The sequence below is a fragment of the Tamandua tetradactyla genome, chromosome 2, assembly GCF_023851605.1.
Source record: "Tamandua tetradactyla isolate mTamTet1 chromosome 2, mTamTet1.pri, whole genome shotgun sequence".
Classification (NCBI taxonomy): Eukaryota; Metazoa; Chordata; class Mammalia; order Pilosa; family Myrmecophagidae; genus Tamandua; species Tamandua tetradactyla.
In genome coordinates, this window is record NC_135328.1 from 133,151,354 (window position 1) to 133,169,732 (window position 18,379).

General features: G+C 50.7%; 1 protein-coding gene across 3 annotated transcripts in view; it reads right to left on the minus strand.

The window, feature by feature from the left end:
* STKLD1 (serine/threonine kinase like domain containing 1) overlaps nucleotides 1–18,369 on the minus strand; it is a 29,788-nt gene extending 11,419 nt beyond the window's left edge. Inside the window, exons 1-9 of one of the 3 annotated variants that reach the window (XM_077149074.1) lie at nucleotides 18,084–18,369; nucleotides 15,323–15,406; nucleotides 9,960–10,004; nucleotides 8,834–8,908; nucleotides 7,604–7,705; nucleotides 5,607–5,677; nucleotides 4,539–4,654; nucleotides 3,315–3,433; nucleotides 2,040–2,203 (exon numbers count right to left, since the gene is read on the minus strand). In XM_077149074.1, coding sequence (XP_077005189.1) covers nucleotides 2,040–2,203; nucleotides 3,315–3,433; nucleotides 4,539–4,654; nucleotides 5,607–5,677; nucleotides 7,604–7,705; nucleotides 8,834–8,908; nucleotides 9,960–10,004; nucleotides 15,323–15,406; nucleotides 18,084–18,098 — 791 coding nt within the window. In that variant the 5' untranslated portion in view covers nucleotides 18,099–18,369. The other 2 variants (XM_077149075.1, XM_077149076.1) reach the window with 2 other exon arrangements.
* Between the last annotated feature and the right edge of the window lie 10 nt (nucleotides 18,370–18,379).

The window sequence follows — 18,379 nt, forward strand, 5'->3', positions numbered from 1 at the left end:
AATCTTTTTTTTTTCTTTCTGTTTTTGTTTTATTTCTTTTTCTATTGTCTTTTTCTTTTTCTGAATTGATACAAATGTTCTAAGAAATGACGAATATGCAACTATGTGATGATACTGTGAATTACTGATTATATATGTAGAATGGAATGATCATATGTTAATGCTTTTTAATTTTTTTAATTAATAATAAATAAATGTAAAAAAACAATTGAAATCTACAATGACAAATTTGAAGGGGCAGAAAAAAGAATTAGTGAACTAGAGGACTAGACATCTGAAATCCAATACATGAAAGAAAATATAGGGAAAAGAATGGAAAAATATGAGCAGGATCTCAGAGAACTGAATGGCAACATGAAGCACGAATATACGTGCTGTGGGTGTCCCAGAAAGAGAAGAGAAGGGAAAAGGAGGAGAAAGACTAATGGAGGAAATTATCACTGAAAATTTCACATCTCTTATGAAAGACATAAAATTACAGATCCAAGAAGTGCAGTGTACCCCAAAGAGAATAGATCCAAATAGACGTACTCCAAGACACTTACTAATCAGAATGTCAAATATCAAAGATAAAGAGAGAATTTTGAAAGCAGCAAGAGAAAATCAATCCATCACATGCAAGGGAAGCCCAGTAAGACTGTGTATAGATTTCTCAGCAGAAACCATGGAGGTGAGAAAACAGTGGGATGATTTATTTAAGATTCTAAAAGAGAAAAATGCCAGCCAAGAATTCTATATCCAGCAGAATTGTCCTTCAAAAATGAGGAGATTAAAATATTTTCAGACAATCACTAAGAGAATTTGTGACCAAGAGACTGACTCTGCAAGAAATGCTAAAGGGAGCACTACAGGCAGATAGGAAAAGGCAGGAGAGAGATACCAAATAGTTGGAGACGTCAATTCCCCACTCTCCTCAATGGACAGAACATCTAAACACAGGATCAATAAAGAAACGGAGAATTTGAATAATACAATAAACGAACTAGACTTAACAGACATTTATAGAACATTACGCCCCACAGCAGCAGGATACACCTTTTTCTCAAGTGCTCATGGATCACTCTCAAGGATAGACCATATGTGGGTCACAAAGTGAGTCTCAATAAATTTTAAAAGATTGAAATCATATAAGACACTTTCTCAGATCATAAAGGCATGAAGTTGGAAATGAACTTCTGGCAGAGTGCCAGAAGATTCACAACTATATGGTGGCTCAACAACACACTCTTAAACAACCAGTGGGCCAAGGAGGAAATTACAAGAGAAATCAGTAAATATCTTGAGGCAAATGAAAATGAAAACAAAACATATCAAAATTTATGGGATACAGCAAAGGCAGTGCTAAGAGGGAAATGTATTGCCCTAAATGCCTACATCAAAAAAGAAGAAAGAGCTAAAACTCCTAAGAATTAGCTGTTCACTTGGAAGAACATAAGAACAGCAAACTAACCCCACAGCAAACAAAAGGAAAGAAATAACGAAGGTTAGAGCAGAAATAAGCAAATTTGAGAACATGAAAACAATCGAGAAAATCAACAAAATCAGAAGTTGGTTCCTTGAGAAAATAATTAAAAATCGATGGACCCTTAGCAAGGTTGACGAAAAGAAGTGAGAGGATGTGAATAAATAAAATAAATAAATCAAAATAAATTAAAAAAAAAGATTTATCTTACGGCTGTGTGGCTATCAAGATAGGCATAACCCGGGCTGGATTTGTTGTTTTATATTCATCTTTTTCCTTCTGAATTGCAAATAAATTAAGATGAGGAAATTTCCTGGATCGCACTGTCACGTGAGGATGTGCCTTCAAGGGAGCTGTTCATCCCACGGATGACCTGGGCACGTGCGCTGGAGCTCTCTGCAGCCCTCAGGGGTCCGTGTGCGCCTTAAGATGGGTAGGGGCTGAAAGGTGGGCTGACGACCAAAGTGAGACGCTGGAGCTCTCTGCAGCCCTCAGGGGTCCGCATGGTTGCACCTTAAGATGGGTAGGGGCTGAAAGGTGGGCTGACGACCAAAGTGAGACCCCAGGCCCCAAGCACCTCACAGTGGTCCGTTCCTGAGGCTCGATCTGAAGCATCATCGGCAAGAGAGAAGCCAGGGTTACTGCGTCGGGGACCCCCTTCTCCTCCAGCTGCTTCAGGGCGCACTCCAGGCTGCCCGGAAGCTCGCGGATTGCCTTCCGCAGAAGCATGGCCTCTGTCTTCTGGAGGAGAGAGGAAACTGCTTCGTGTGTGTCCTTGAGGACCACGGGTGTTCACAGGGACGGAGGGAGGAGGGACTGGAGGCTGAGAGCAAAACCAGCAGGAGCACTCAGGGCCCGTCTCTGATCTGGATCCAGCCCAGGGAGGGGGCTCCCTGTGCCCATTTAACAGAGGGAGAAACCAAGGCCTTCAACCTGAAGCGATGTGCCCCAGGTCACGCTCTGCCAGGGCTGAGAGTGGAACCTGGTGCCCTGACCCAGCGTGTCATGCAGCCCCGCAAGTGGGACGTCCTGACCTCCATGGGAGTCTCCAGGAGAGAGGTGGGAAGGCGCTGGGTCGAGGTGGAGTTAAGGTGGGGACCTGGGAGATGGTGCTTCCTGGAGGCCACATGTTGGGGGGTGGAGCTGGGGAGGCTCTTGGAGGTGCCCAGTGACCCCACACCCACCTTGCATGCTCTTCCATGGAGGGTGTGACACGACACCCTCGACCTTCTGGAGGTGCCGCTGCCAGGGTGACCACGGGGCCTGTCCTGGCCAGAGGGTCAGAGCACTGAGGGGCCAGCATGGCCCCCTGCCCATCCCTCTCCGTCCTACCCATAAGCTTTGCCCGGCAGGCGTGGGCGTGAAAGCCAGATGGAAGGATGGACAGAAACGTTCAAGGCGTGGGTGCACTAGCCCAGGGCTTGCACGAGAAGAGCTACTCCGTGAGCTTCAGCCCCTGGAGGTCCAGCTCCCTGCTCTCACAGGTAAGTGCATCCTAACAACATGGCCGCGTGGAGGGCTTGGGACAACAGAATCCAGATCCCCGGGGAGAGGGTGGCTCGTCCAGAGGGCGTGACATGAGAGGGAGGACCGTGATGTCCCCATTAAGGCATTCTCATCCCCGCAGAGCCCAGGGGCCTGTGTGAGGTGGGTGGGGGGCAGGGGGCAGCACAGCTGGAGGAGGGGGTGCTTTGCACAGCTGTGTGGAAGGGCACCCAAAGGGGAGGGGGTGTGGGTGGGAAGCAGGGTAAGGACCACCCCTGCCCGCGCTGGGGGTGAGCACACCCCTGCATCCGGGGTCTGCTCCCTGGGGACCCGAGGTGTGGGTGGGGCAGGGCAGAAGCCGGCTCACATTCATGAAGGAGCAGTTGGCCATGTCAAGGAGGATGCAACCCATGGACCAGACGTCAGACTTCTGGCTGAAGGAGAATCTGAGGGCTTCTGGAGCCATCCAGGACTTCTGGAAGGGATCTGCAGGTGGGAGCAGGGGGAGGGAACGTGCTTAATCTTAACTTTCTGGGGTGCAGGGGGTATGAAGAAACCATCCCAATCAAGAACTGTATCCCTTTCAGTACCCCCTTGGAAGTAGTGTAAAAACAAGCCCTTAAATGACCCTTATGACAGTGGAGAAGTGCTATCTGTGGAGGGAGAAGAGGCCACAGGTAGCAAGACCTTGCCTTTGAACTCCAAGTACTATGCCATCTGTATACCTCCAACAGATCCACCATCCATCCACCCACCTCCATCCCCCATCCATCCACCCACTCATCCATCCATCTCTCCATCCACCCACCTACTCATCCACCCACCCATATACCACCCATCCACCAACCCATTCATCCATCCCCCGACCCAGTCACCCACCTGTCCACCCACTCATACATCCACCCACTCATCCAACCATCTCTCCATCTATTGATCCATCCACCACTCCATCCACTCATCCATCCATCTCTCTCCCCACCCATCCACCCTCCCATCCTTCCCCCACCCCATCCCCACCTATCTCCTTTGTATCAAGGACAGAGCAGCTCCAGGACTCTGGAATTCTCCACGGTGGTTTCCCTCTCTCTCCCTACAACTGCTACAGGCTTGAGGCCCAGCCCTTTTGGCCCCTCATCCTTTCAATGGCAAGAGAACTCATTTCCCTTGCCCCCGCTCCTACCGTTTCGTGATTACTGTAGGACCCCGTAGAGGAGTGGGCAGGAGCCGGTTCTTGGCCTCTTAGGGGCCCTTGGTCCTGACCTGTTCATTCCCTCCTTTCTGAGACCTTTCTTTTCCCTCCATGAGGGTGTCATAACCATCACTTTGTTTCTCAGGGCTTTTTCTCCTAAGCGCTGGGGGCCTTTGGGACCCTACCCCTCCCAATTCTGCTCAGGGGTGACCCAGAGAAGGAGGTCTCTTTGGAGCCCATACAGCCTGGAGATCTGTGGGGCCCTCAAGCAAAGGGAGGTTTGGTGCTGCCTTGTCCCAGCACCGAGAGTGTGGCGGCCCCTGGGCTACAGGAGCTGACCCCTGCCGGTGAATGAGCCCACTCCGGCCACCCTCCCCCTCTGGCTGGGCAGACCCTGACCACCTTCCTCTGCCCGGACATTCCACTTGGCCTCATCGGTCATCAGAGTGCTGGAGCTCAGGTCCTGCAGCTTGCAGCGGTTGGGGCTGACGAGGACGATGTTGGAGGGCTTGAGGTTCCTGAAACCGAGAGGTGGGGGGTCTCCTCTGGGCGCCCGCCAGCACACTATCGCCCCTGGCCCAGCAGCTGCCCTGGGGGACAGATCCCTGGGGTGGGGGCTCTGTCCCTCCAGAGCAGGGCTGGACCTCGGGGAGACCTGTGGGGGAAGGGGTCATGCATGTGCCCTCACCCCCTACCCCCCTCCACCCGGCTCTCCAGTGCAGGCCCCGCCCCTCCTCTCTCCTCAGTGAAAACGCCCCCTTCTCAGCCCACAGTATAAACAGTTGTTTCCTAGAAACATGAATTATGCTCAGTTATTTCAAGTTGGAAAAAAAAAAGCCAGCCTGCGAGTAGGAGAACACCCAGCTGCCCTGCCGCCTTGTGTTACCATCTCGGTTTTTCTCCTCCCAGCCTCAACAATGTATTTGTTTGGGGGGGTTCTCTTGGACCACTTTTTTTTAATGCCCAGGGATAGGAACACTGATTCATGAGCCTTTTCCTTTGGACCAACAGCCTGCCTGGCGTCTCTCTCTTCCTTTCAATCAGACATGGATATTTAAATGGGAAGCTGTCTGCCCCAGGCCGAGGTGTCCCTTCTCCCAGCCAGTCTGTGGATCCCAGAGGCCGGGGCTCTCCTACCGGTGGGTGACAAGCTCAGGCTGGGGGTGCTGTGACCCATGCTGGCCCGTCCACAGGCCGCGGCCACGGCAGGCCCTGACGCCTCCCCGGAGGGCTGTTATCTGGTTCGTCCCCTTGCACTTTAGAACCAAACTGCCGGGCCAGCTCATACCTGAGGCAGCTGCACAGGGCGGGGTGAGTCAAGAATCGCTGCTACGTGGCAGAGGCGGCTTTCTCCTTAGGCCTGGGCCCAGACCTTGCTGTGGCCGGGCTGGCTCTGGGCCACCCCCTCCCCAGGCCTGTTCACGGGCTCAGAGGCCCCGCAGTCACCGGCAGGACAGGGGCCCTGGTCACCTGTGCAGGATGTCCATCTGGTGCAGGTGTTCCAGTGCGTCCAGCGCTTGGCCCAGAATGTTCTGCATCCACTGGGAAAGAGGGGGAGATGCCAGGAGTCCCCAGCTGGCCCCTCCAAGCAGCCAGTACGGGGCAGCACATTCTCCCCTGGTGTCACAGGTCAGGCCTGAAGCTGGCCACCAACTGAGAGCAGGGAGGGAGAGGGTTTTGCCTTTTTGGGGTTTCTGGAGCCTGGAGCATGTGTGGCTTTCCAAACAGAGCCAGGGCAGCTTCCTGGGTTTGGACTCCTTACTCCTGTCACCACACTGCAGACCTGGGTGCCCCGGGCTCCACCCTCTCCGTCCTCCCTCACCCCCCGTGGGCCACGCTGAGCAACTCCCACCCGGAGCAGGTGGGTGTCAAGATGGCAAAGACTTCAGTGCCTACTCGGGGTGTCCCCCTTGCTGCCAGCAGAATATAAGAGCCCTGAGCAAGAACGTTCTGGAAGCACTTTGGGTCAAAAATATCCATCTCAGGCAATAATTTCCAACCCATGTTCCTAGGCACCCTGGAGTCCACACTGGTGGGGGCTTCAGAGCCACCCCGGGTGCTGGAGGGAAGCTGCGCAGGCATCCTATGGGTTCCCTTCACCCTACCTTACTCAGCCCCTCCCCCAGCCGGAGCAGCGCTGCTTTACTCCCCGGCTTCTGAGTAACATCTTGTGTTTAAACATTCCGCCATGGACAGAACGTTCGAAACCCACCCCGGAGCCTGCACGGAGGCCCCTGCTGGGAGAGGGGCTGCGTGCGCAGAGGCCACGGAACACAGTGGGGCTCAGAGCCAAAGCGGGAGCACGCATGCAGAAACACGCTCGCAGTGTGCGACAGACTGAAATACGAAAGTGAAACATCTTTCACAGAATCTCTTCATGACCTTGGGGCGGCAAAGGCCTCAAAAGGCACAAAAACTGTTAAGAAAACAACCGGTAAACTGAATTTCATAAAATTAGGAAGTTCTGTTCACCAAAGCCATCATTAAAAAAATGGATCCGCCAGGACCAGGCTGGGAGAAGGTATTTGGCTACTTGGAACCCAGATATAGCAAGAACTTCTACGAGTCAAGGAGGAAAAGACAAGCAACACAAGTTTTTAAGTGGGCAGAAGACTGGAATGATCATTAAAGAAGACATCAAATGGCCCCAAGTACTCACCGTCGTCGCTCATCAGGGAAATACAAACTGAAACTGCGATAAAATACCACTACCCTTACCCAACCCCCCAATCTGAGTAGCCAAATTTAAAGAACTGATGCTGAAGTGTCGACAAAGTTTTGAGCAACTGGGATGTTCAGAACTTTCTGGTAACATTGGATGCTGGTCCGACCAAGCCACCTTGGGAAACTGGAATATCTACTAAAGCTAAACATGCAGCTACTCCACCAACTGTCCCACCCCAGGTGCTTCTCCAAGGAGAATGCCAGCATAGGTCTCAGGAGACCGGTCCAGCCATGCTCGTGGCTCCAAAGCAGGAGCAAGCCCGAAAGCCCCCAGCCCTGGCCTAGATGAACTGTCTACTCACAGCACGGACTAGGGCTGAGCGGTGGAAGAGAACCACCTGGTGTCACACGCAGCAGCACAGATGGTAGAGTGCTAGGGTGAGCAAAAGACCTGAGAGGCAGCAATGTGGCTTGATGCCACCCTCATGAAGTTCAGGGACAGGCAGAGCAAGTCCACGGAGGTGGGAGTCAAAGTATGGTTACTCCAGGGCTGGGGCACGGATGGGAACCTGTAGTCTGAGGAGTATTCTAGCTCTCAGTCAGGGAGAGGCTGTGTGGGTGTATGAACACGTGACAATGCACCAAGCTCTACACTCATGAGGTGTGCACATCATCATACCCAGAGCCTCAATTCATAAATTTGAGAGAACAATAAGTCCAGACTCCGGGGGCGCCTGCCCTCCCCTGTGTCCCTCAGCCCACTGCTGTGGGCGGGCGAGATGACCCCCAGGGGCCAGCCTTACCTCCGAGTCCATGATGGCCCTGGCCTTTCTCTTCTCCTCGATGACGCCCTCGAGGCTCTCCCTGTGGTACTCCATCACCAGGCAGAGGAACAGAGAGGAGATCTGTGGGGCGCGCAGAGGCTGCTGAGCCAGGGCTGCAGCTTCCGAAGCCCCGTCCCCGGCTCCAGGCCTCCCCTCCGCCGGCTAAAGGGTTACAGCCCCACCACTGAGCCCTGCTCTGGTCTCAGGCCTCGTCTCTCTCCTTTCCCCTCCAGGCCCACTGCCAACTCCACGTTCTACCCACATTAAGCCACGTGGGCTTTTCTGAAAACCATGCTTGCCTCTGGCCAGTGCACGGCCCCCTGCCTCGGCCTCTTCCTGGGATGGGCCCACTCATCCTTAGGGCTCAGCTGAGACCCCACCTCCCTGGAGGAGCCTGCCAGGCCCTGACCCAGCAGACCCAGCCAGGGGCCTCAGCTCAGGCTTCCGAGAGGACCCTGTGCCCACTGCCTGGGAAAGTGTCCTCTTGAGAGCATTTGGGGGACTCAGAAAGTATTTTGGGCTGAATGTGTGCCTGTGGTGAGGCGGAACACGTCCTGCACAGACCCTCAGCTATCAGCATGCTGGGGCAGGGGGTGCTAACGTGGAGATGGACGGAGGTCTGACCCCTGGCACGAGGTCTCCAGCCTTCCCCTCGGTCCCGGTCTGGAGCCATCTGAGAGCCTGTGGCTCCGTGGAAAGCCAGGTCAGCCTGGGGCAGGGGTACCGAGACCCGGGTGTGGGTGGCCATGCGAAGGTTACCGGCCAGGTGGCTTTGGGGGTTTCCTGAGGCTCTCTGAGCTCCAGATCTACCATCAGGAAAGGAGGAAGGCCACTCGAGCCCAGGGAATCTCCTAGGATCTGGCCATAAACCGTGCAGGAACCCCACAGTGAGGGTCAGGAGGCCCTAAAACACTGCTCCTTGGTGGGGTGGAGAGCAGGGGAGCAGCTTCCTCATGCCCCTGGCTCAGTCCTCAGCCTGCAGGGCACGGACCCAAGGTGCACGAGGGTGCTGAGGCCAGCATTGCTGGCCGCTCACAAGCTGGATGTCCAGGGAGGCAACGTGCCTCTCCTGGCCTGTTTCTTCTGCACAAGTTGGGTCACCCTCACTGTCCTGGAAAGAGTCACCGCAAGGCGCAGTCGGGTGGGGTGGGGGGCTGTGCTGGTGCTGGCCCGCCGCCCGCTGAGCCTGAGGCACGCCCTCTGACCCACCTGGCTGTCCCACATGATGAACAGCTCCTGGTACACGGAGATGTGGGGGTGCTGCAGCTGCAGCAGTGGCATCAGCTGCAGAGACGAGAGCAGAGGAAGTGGAGGGGTTCCGGAAGCCCCATCCCCCCTAGAAGAGGCCTTCACTCTCACCTATCCCAGCAGGAGGCATGGCCACACTGTGTGACAGAACCTGTGCTTGACCTGTCTGGCCTCCTTCCTCATCTGAAGATGACCACAGTGTCTGCCCTCCAGGGATGTCATGAAGTCAAGTGTGGGTGTGCTGTCGGAGTCGTCAAGTGGGGAGGGGCTGCTAACTCGCTGCCCCTCCCCCCAGGCTGTGCAGACTGGGGGTCTGAGGGCCCCCTAGGTGAGGATGCTTTGAAAGCAAAGGCGATTTGGTAGCCGAAAGGGCACATCAGAGACTAAGGCAAGTGGCCATGGGGGAGGTTGGATGTCATAGCAGCTAACCTCACCAAATCTGCAGGGGATGAGGGAAAGGGAAAAGCTGGAGGGCCCTTCTCTTTTCCTTCACTTTTGTCCCAACGTGGCCTAGGGCTCAGTTACACCGAGAACTGAATCAGCGTTTGTTGCAAAGCTCAAGAGCTAGCAATTCCAGAAAGAAGACAAACAAATGACTATTGGATATAAAAGGGTACATTTATCCTTCTGTGAAATCCAAGAAATTCTACGACGTTGAAATGCATGCAGTCGTTATTCCTACGATTATATACTGGGATGTTATCATTGGGCATTTTGGAGTGGTAGGATTAAGGTGATTTGAATTTTCTTTGCTAAATAATTTTGTATTTTCCAAATTTTCTACTGTAACAAATAATTTTATGATTTAAGAAAAAACATTTAATAAAATTATCATTTGGTAGGTCAGCTTAGGGACCTGACCAACATTTAAACTTTGCCATCATAAGAAACACATTCTAGGGTGTCAGCACCTGGATTTAGAAATGAGTACACCTTGGGGGCAGCTGGTTTCACAAACACGGGTGTGAGAACACCACGCTCCACCAAGGTATCCCTCCACCTGTCACTCAGCAAGCAGTTGCAGAGCACAGTCCCAGTGTGTTCTGAATCGTAATTCCCCAAGAGAGGAAGACACCAACAGAGTTACCTCCTCTAGAGCTGCGTTTGCCTGATGCTCATCGATGCACTCCACCTGCAGGGGCACAGGAACGCTAGCTCAGAGACGGGCTGCCATGGCCATCCTCACCATCCCATCACCATCATCCTCACATCACCATCACCATCCTCACCTTCACCATCCTCATCATCACCATCCTCACCATCACCATCCTCACCATCCTCACCATCCTCACCATCATCATCCTCACCTTCACCATCCTCATCATCACCATCACCATCATCACCATCACCATCACCATCATCATCACCATAATCATCATCATCATCACCACCATCCTCACCATCACCATCCTCACCATCATCATCAGCATCCTCACCATCATCATCACCATCACCATCATCACCATCCTCGCCTTCACCATCCTCACCTTCACCATCCTCATCATCACCATCACCATCATCACCATCACCATCACCATCACCATAATCATCATCATCATCATCATCACCATCCTCACCATCACCATCCTCACCATCATCATCAGCATCCTCACCATCATCATCACCATCACCATCATCACCATCCTCACCATCACCATCCTCATCATCATCATCACCATCCTCACCATCATCACCACCATCATCACCATCAATCATCATTATCACCATCCTCACCATCACCATTATCACTATCATCACCATCATCACCATCACCATCATCATCATCACCGTCACCACCATCACCATCACTGTCGTCATCACCATCATCGTCACTAGCACCCTTGCCAGCACTGCCCTCCTCCTCCTTGTCACTGTTTCAGAATGCTGGGCTACTGAAAACAGACACTACAAAATGGGGTGGCTTTTAACAGTGGGAATTAGTAGTGTGCCAGCTTACAGTTTTGAGGACATAAAAACCATCCAAATCAAGGCATTGTCAGGGCAATGCTTTCTTCCTGAAGACTGGCTGCCAGCGATCCCAGACTCCTCTGCCACAGGACAAGGCACATGGCAGCATCTGCTGGTCTCTCCCTTCTCTTCTGGGATTTGCTGCTTCCAGCTTCTTGCTTTCCTGGCTTTCTCACCTGAATTTTATTCTTATAAAGGATTCCAATAAAAGGATTAAGAACCTCCCTAATCAAAATGGGTCACGTCTTAATTTAAGTAGCCTTGCCAAAAGATCTACTTGCAATGGGTCCACACCCACAGGAATGGATTAACTTTAAAAACATACTTTCCTGGCCTTACGGAGAGGCAGCCCCCACCCTTTCCAAGTGCTGTGCAGTGGCTATGCTCTCCCCAAACATTGGGGTGGAGGCTCCAACATCTGCAAACATTGGGATGATGGCCAGGCTCTTGGTTCTGCCCTCATCAAGCATCGGGGTGGTGTCTAGACTCAAACACCCATGACCCCTGTTTTCCTTCCAATTTCTCGTCATGGGAATGCTTATCCTATGCCTGTCCTTCCTTTGCATATTGGAAGCAGATAACTCGTTCTCTAGGTTTCCCAAATCCGCTGGCTCAGGGGAATTGTGCCCCAGGGTAGACCACACCTATAACTGATTGTGATGAGACTTTGTACTTAGTATTGCTACTGAAATGAATTAAAGCTTTCGGATTATTGTGATGGAATGAATGTATTTTGCATATGGAAATAACATGTCTATTTGGGGTGGAGGGTAGAATGCTGTAGTTTGAAGTTGTTTTTAAAGTTATGTTCTTAAAATTAATCCATTCTTGAGAATATGGACCCATTAGGAGTAGGATCTTTTGGTGAGTAGAATATTTTATTTTTTTAAATTAATTTTAAAAATTTTTTTAAAAATATGCAAGAAAGAAACACAAACATTCTTAACATATGATCATTCCGTTCTACATATATAATCAGTAATTCACAATATCATCACATAGTTGCATACTCATCATCATGATCATTTCTTGGAACATTTGCATCTATTCAGAAAAACTAAACGAAAACAGAAAAAGAATTTATACATACCTTACCCCTTACCCCTCCCTTTCATTGATCACTAGAATTTCAAATTAAATTTATTTTTTTAAAACTTTTTTTATTGATTAAAAAAATTAACAAACAAACCATTAAGATATCATTCCATTCTACATATACAATTAGTAATTCTTAATATCATCACATAGTTGCATATTCATAATTTCTTAGAACATTTGCATCAAAAACTAAATTTATTTTAACATTTGTTCCCCTATTACTCATCTTTATTCTATATGTTTTACTCATCTGTTGATAAGGTAGATAAAAGGAGCATCAGACACAAGGTTTTCATAATCACACAGTCACATTGTGAAAGCTATATCATCATACAATCATCATCAAGAAGCATGGCTACTGGAACACAGCTCTACATTTTCAGGCAGTTCCCTCCAGCTTCTCCATTACGTCTTGAATAACAAGGTGATATCTACTTAATGCATAAGAATAATCTCCAGGATATCCTCTCGACTCTGTTTGGAATCCCTCAGCCATTGACACTTTGTCTCATTTCACTCTTCCCCCTTTTTGTTGAGAAGGTTCTCTCAATCCCTTGAGGCTGAGTCTCAGCTCATTCTAGGGTTTTTCTCAGTCCTTTGGTGCTGAGTCTCAGCTCATTCCAGGATCTTTGTCCCACGTTGCCAGGAAGGTCCACACCCCTGGGAGTCATGTCCCACGCAGAGAGGGGGGGGGTGGTGAGACTGCTCGTCATGTTGGCTGGAGAGAGAGGCCACATTGGGCAACAAAAGAGGCTCTCTTGGGGGTGACTCTTAGGCCTAATTTTTAAGTAGACTTGACCTATCCTTTGTGGGGTTAAGTTTCATATGAACAAACCCCAAGACTGGGGGCTCAGCCTATAGCTTTGGTTGTCCACACTGCTTGTGAGAATATCAAGAATTCATCTTGGGGAATGGTAAGTAGAATCTTAATTTAAGATAGGATCCACTTCATTCACGGTGGGTGTTAATCCTCTCACAGGAGTCCTTTGTAAGAAAATGAAATTTAGACAAGAGAGAGAAAGCCAGGGAGCAAGAAGTTGAAAGCTAGGAAACTTGGAAGAGAAGGGAGATGCCAGCAGATGCTGCCATGTCCTCGCCCTGCGGCAGAGGCGTGTAGGATGCTGGGAGCTGGTCTGTGGGAAGAAAGCATCGCCTCGATGATCCCTTGATTTGGATATTTTTCATGTCCTCAAAACTGTAAGCTTGCACACTACTCAATTTCTTTTGTTAAAAGTCAGTCGTCTTCCTTGAGATTTTAAAGATAATCACCTATATTAACTTTGCTTTCACTTCTCTTTTTGAAAAAAAAGTCTAACCCTTTCTGGAGTGATGCAAATGTTCTAAAATTGAACATTTTCAATTTTAGATGAATACAAAACTATGTGATGATATTGTGAGCCACTGATTGCATACTATGTATGTACTGTATATGTGTGAAGATTTCTCAATAAAAAATATTTTTAAAAGAAAAAAAAAAAAAGTCAGTCGTTTTGGACAACGGTGTCTCAAGTGGTAGACTTCTCGCCTGCCATGCCAGAGACCCGGGTTCAATTCCCAGAGCCAGCCCATGCAGGAAGAAAAACAAAAGTCAGCCCGTTTTATGGTATCTGCTTTCAGTAGCCTAGCAAACTAGAACAACTGTCGTCATCATCCCCCTTGTCATCCTCACCACTGCCATCAGCATCGTCACTGCCATTCACTATGGGTGCCGGGCCCCCACCTTTCATTCCCCCAGCACATGACACTAGATGGGGCCTAGAGCTGTTCCCTAGGCAAGGACAAACATACTTGGAGTGATAGAGCATCTTTGTTCCGGCTGCAAGGATAAGTTTAGCATAACATAGACGGACCAATTTAAGACCGTCTTAAAAGCTGGGAAGAAACCAATGTGTTCACTCCAGAGCTCTGACCTTGTTGGGAAAATATCAGTCTCATCACTTCCTCGTTTAGCCAAACTGGGAAGATGGTTCCACTCACCAAACATGTATCAGCCTTTCCCTATCCTCTCTCTCTCTGGGTGGAAAGGTGATGGGGCAGGGTGGGGGATGGGAGGGAGAAGGACGGGGCGGGAGGGTGCCAGGAAAGTGGAGGCTGAGGCCACACAGAGGTTCGATTCTGTCACAGCTTTGGTGGCAGTGCCTCTGGGTAAATTATATTCCCAGATCAAACACTAGAGTCTCATCTAGAACTTTCACTCCCGAGTTTTATAAATGAAGTGCGCCTACAATAGGGGCAACTGCAGAGCAAAATAGAAGCTGGGCAGGTTATTCCCGGATGCATATAAAGATGGGAACTGCTGCACCTGGGGCAAAGACCCTGGGTGAGCCCCCTGCCCGCGCTTCCTCCTGCTTCCAGGGGACTTTGTTCAGGTCAGCTTGGTCAAAACAGACATGAAAAACTCAGAAATCCCATGCCTAAGCATTTTTCCCAAAGAAATCATGAGCGCTCAGAAAAAAAGAAGCTATAAGAATGTTTATCAGAGTTTGTATATAGGTAGTGAGAAATTGAGAACACGCTAAAAGCTGACCTCAGTGTGGATGGGGGTGGGTGACAGTACGTCCGGTGTGACAGATATCCCTGTGGCCCCCAGACCCAGGAGAGAGGCGCCATGCCAATGACAGAGGTGATGGTCACAACTTATCAGGTAGAAAAAAGTACATTGCCAGCTGTAACGATCCCATTCTTGTAAAGAAACACAAAAAGGCTGATGAATCCTTAGTAAAAAGACTGGAAAGATACACCAACTCTTACTGTCACCCCCGGTTTTTAGAAAGAGCTGACTGGTTTTCCAAAAGCTGCTCGATTGCCCAGAAGGCAGCCTGCAGACCTGCACAGCTACCCCCAAGTTCGTTTATGGCAGCTCTCTTCTCCGAGACCGTCTGTCTATCTGGACCCCCCGTCATGGACACACAAAGGGGTCTACTCCCTCTGCAGCTCTGCCTGTCTCCCACCCTGCTGTGGCCAGCCATGGAGAAGTGGGAAGGCAGGGCCCAGGACCCCTGTCCCACCCTTGCTTTGCCCTGGGTACCCTTGTCTTATGCTTCCCTGAGCCTCACTGCCCTAGGCTGTGAGATGGAACCATCTTCCCTGCTGTGCTCGTCGACAGGTGATTAAATAGGGAGAGGATGCCAGCGGGAAGTACCATGGCCTAAGTGGTAAGAACTGGGGTCGTTATTATGATTTGGGCAAAACTGAGTCATTGGGGCGAGAGAGTCTAGCCTGCGAGGAAGCCTGGGGAGTCTCACCCCAAACCAACTGGTCTTCTCAAGGCTAGCAGAGAGAACCCAGTTTGGGCAGCAGGATGCCCTCCCGGGGAGTGTTGAGGATGTGTCTGGGGAAAGGGCAGCTACAGGCCCCCCTTGAGGCTGTGGGGGTGCCTCTCACCTGCTTTACCACGTGCTTCACTCTGCTGGTTTCTTCCACCACCAGGTTCACCCCCAGGGCCCCGGGCTTCAGCCTCTCCAACAACTGCCAGTCAAGAAGGAGAGAAACGTTCAGGGAATGAAATTTCAGGGAAACTTCTCTCCAAAGTGTTCTATTCGGAACCCCCCATCAGCCAGGCAGACAAGCGTCTTCTCCCTATGTTGCTGACAGTGTGGCCATTAAAAGGCAGGACTCAAACCCGTCTCTTTGGGGACAATTCTGGAGCTCTTTCGTTCCCTTCTCCCATCTGCAAGGGAGACCAGCAGGCATCCAAGAGCTGACACCTCCCTGGGACAAAGGGTTTCTTCACCCCAACTTCCAGCATATGAGATTTCCACACTGGCAGGGAACTGGTCCCATAACTGGTCGGGCATAGCCTGTGGGCCCAGCACAATGGCTAATTCCACAGCGATACCGAGGAAACCGAGGCACAGAGAGTTAGGTCCTTTCCTGAGGCCATGGAGCCAAGAAGTGGACCCCTGGATTGTTCCCAGATATCTGAGCCAGTCGTGCCAAAATGCCCCCAAGCCAGAGCTCTGCTGGGGGCCAGGTGCTCTGAGTGAGGGGGCAGGCAATGGCATCTGCCAGAGGAGGGGAGGGGTGTAGAGCAGGGCATGTTGCACATGGAACCCTGAGTCTAGGGACTCCTGGGGTCCAGAAAAGTCTTCAGGTTCTCTAACCCATCTCCTGTCCATGGCCTGAAAGCTGCTCTGGGGATACCTGGGAAATTGTCCAGGTTGGCTAAAGCACAAGGCCTGAGAGCAGGCCAGCATGAGAACTGCGTAAATCAAACAGGATGAAATACAGCCACACCTCAATCAGGTCTACAGCCTTTTCCTAAAAGAATCGTTTTGCTTTTAAAACTATCTGCCACCGGAAGTGCATCTGACTGAACACCGGCTGGCTCCCCTGCAGCCCTGTCCCCAACCAGGGAATCCCCGCCGGGTGAGAAAAGCCCAACCCACAACTGTGTTCAAATTAATGACATAGCTGCAAACACTGAATCTAACATTGAATAAATCTGACATATGTGGAAACATTCAGTTAAACATTTATTCGTTTTCATTTGCCAGCTTTCTTTCTGTGTTTTAGAACCAATAAGTGAATGTTTTCAGGTCTCAACCATTGTCACATGGAAAATACCCAAGGCCCCTCCTGGGATGACCCAGGTTGAGGGGGTGGGGTGTTTTTGTTGTTCTTGTTTGTTTTTTTAGGTTTAGGCGTTTTTGTTTTTGTTTAAATATTTTTATTGAGAAACACACACGTACAGTCCAACCATATTATACAATCAGTGGCTCACAATATCATCACATAGGTGTGTATTCTTCTCCATGATAATTTTTAGAACATTTCCATCACTCCGAAAAGAGAAATAAAAAGAAGAAAAAAGAATTCATACATCCCATATTTCTTACCTCTCCTTCTCATTGACCCACAGTAGTTCAAACTACCCAATTTTTATCCTTTATCTCCTCCTATTATTTATTTATTTTTATCCTTAGTATTATTACTTTTTTTTAGCTCATCCGTCCATACCCTGGATAAAAGGAGCATTAGACACAAGGTTTTCACAATCACACAGTTACATGGTCAAAGCAATATAGTTATACAGCCTTCTTCAAGAATCAAGGCTACTGGAACACAGCTCAACATGTTCAGGTATTTCCCTTCAGCCACTGTAATACACCATGAACTACAAAGGGACATGTATATAATGCATGACAATAATCTGCAGGATAACCTCTCAACTCTGAAATCTCTCAGCCACTGAGACTTTATTTTGTCTCATTTCTCTCTTCCCCCTGTTGGTCAAGAAGGCTTTCTCAATTCCACGATGCTGGGTCCCAGCTCATCCCAGGAGTCCTGTCCCACGTAGGTGTGGAGGGCAGTGAGCTCACTGCCGAGTTGGCTTAGAGAGAGAGGCCACATTTAACAACAAAAGAGGCCCTCTGGGGGTGACTCTCAGGCACACTTATACACAGGCTCAGCCTCCCCTTTGCAGGAGTACATCTCATAGGGACAAGCCCCAAGGTCGAGGGCTCAGCCTATTCAATTGGTTGTCCCACTGCTTGTGAGAATACCAAGAATTCCCCAGATGAGAAATTTGAATATTTCCTCCTTTCTCCCCACTCCCCCAAGGGGACTTTGGAAATATTTTTTTATTCTCTGCTCAAATTACTCTGGGATATATCAAAGCTTTCCACTAACCTGTACACAAACCAACAAGACCTCATGCCCTATTCTAGATTCCATGTAATGAGAGGGTGTTTTTAAGAGGCTGGGGGCTCCCCAGTCTATATCCTGGACATTCTAGGGTGTCTTCTGTCTCCACCGCTCTGTGCACTTAACGGTCCCGGGGCAAGGAGGATGGGGAAGGGGCTGGTCTCCATGCACAGTAATTCCCACCTTGGGGAATGGAGGGCCCTCACAGTTCATTTCTTCCATCATTTCAGAGAGGGGGAAACTGAGGCCCAGAGAGGCTAAGGTCACCCCACACGTCAGCCAGCAGGTCCCCGAGGACACCCTGCGAGCTGGCGGCAGCCGCTGGCCACAACACTGGCCTCTATGGGTTGGATCTGGCCGCCGGCCGCCTCTGCAGGGGCTGCGACCGTTATCCCAGTAAGAGTTGGGGTGGCGGGGGACGTCCTCATCCTGGGCTCGCCCCTGACTGTCGACCTCACGTGGCCCCTCCCCAAACCCCCCCATGGGGACAGCTCGTCACCTGATACTTCTCCATAGTACAGTGAGACAAGACACCGGGCCGCACTGTCCGTCTGTCCGCTGGGTGCTCGGGGTCGACGCCCCGAGCTGGCGCCCGCAGTGGGACCCTGAATGGAGCATGCGCATAAGGAGTCACCTCCGGGGGAGCGCCCCACCCTCCCCCGGGGGCGTCCCTGGTCCTGGGTATATCTGCCAGACCCCCAGGACTCTGTCTTGGAGGGCTCGCCCTCCTCAAGGGCCGAGGGGCTCCGGGATGCGGCCCTTTTAAGGGCAAGGCGGGGCGGGGCTCCGGGGCGC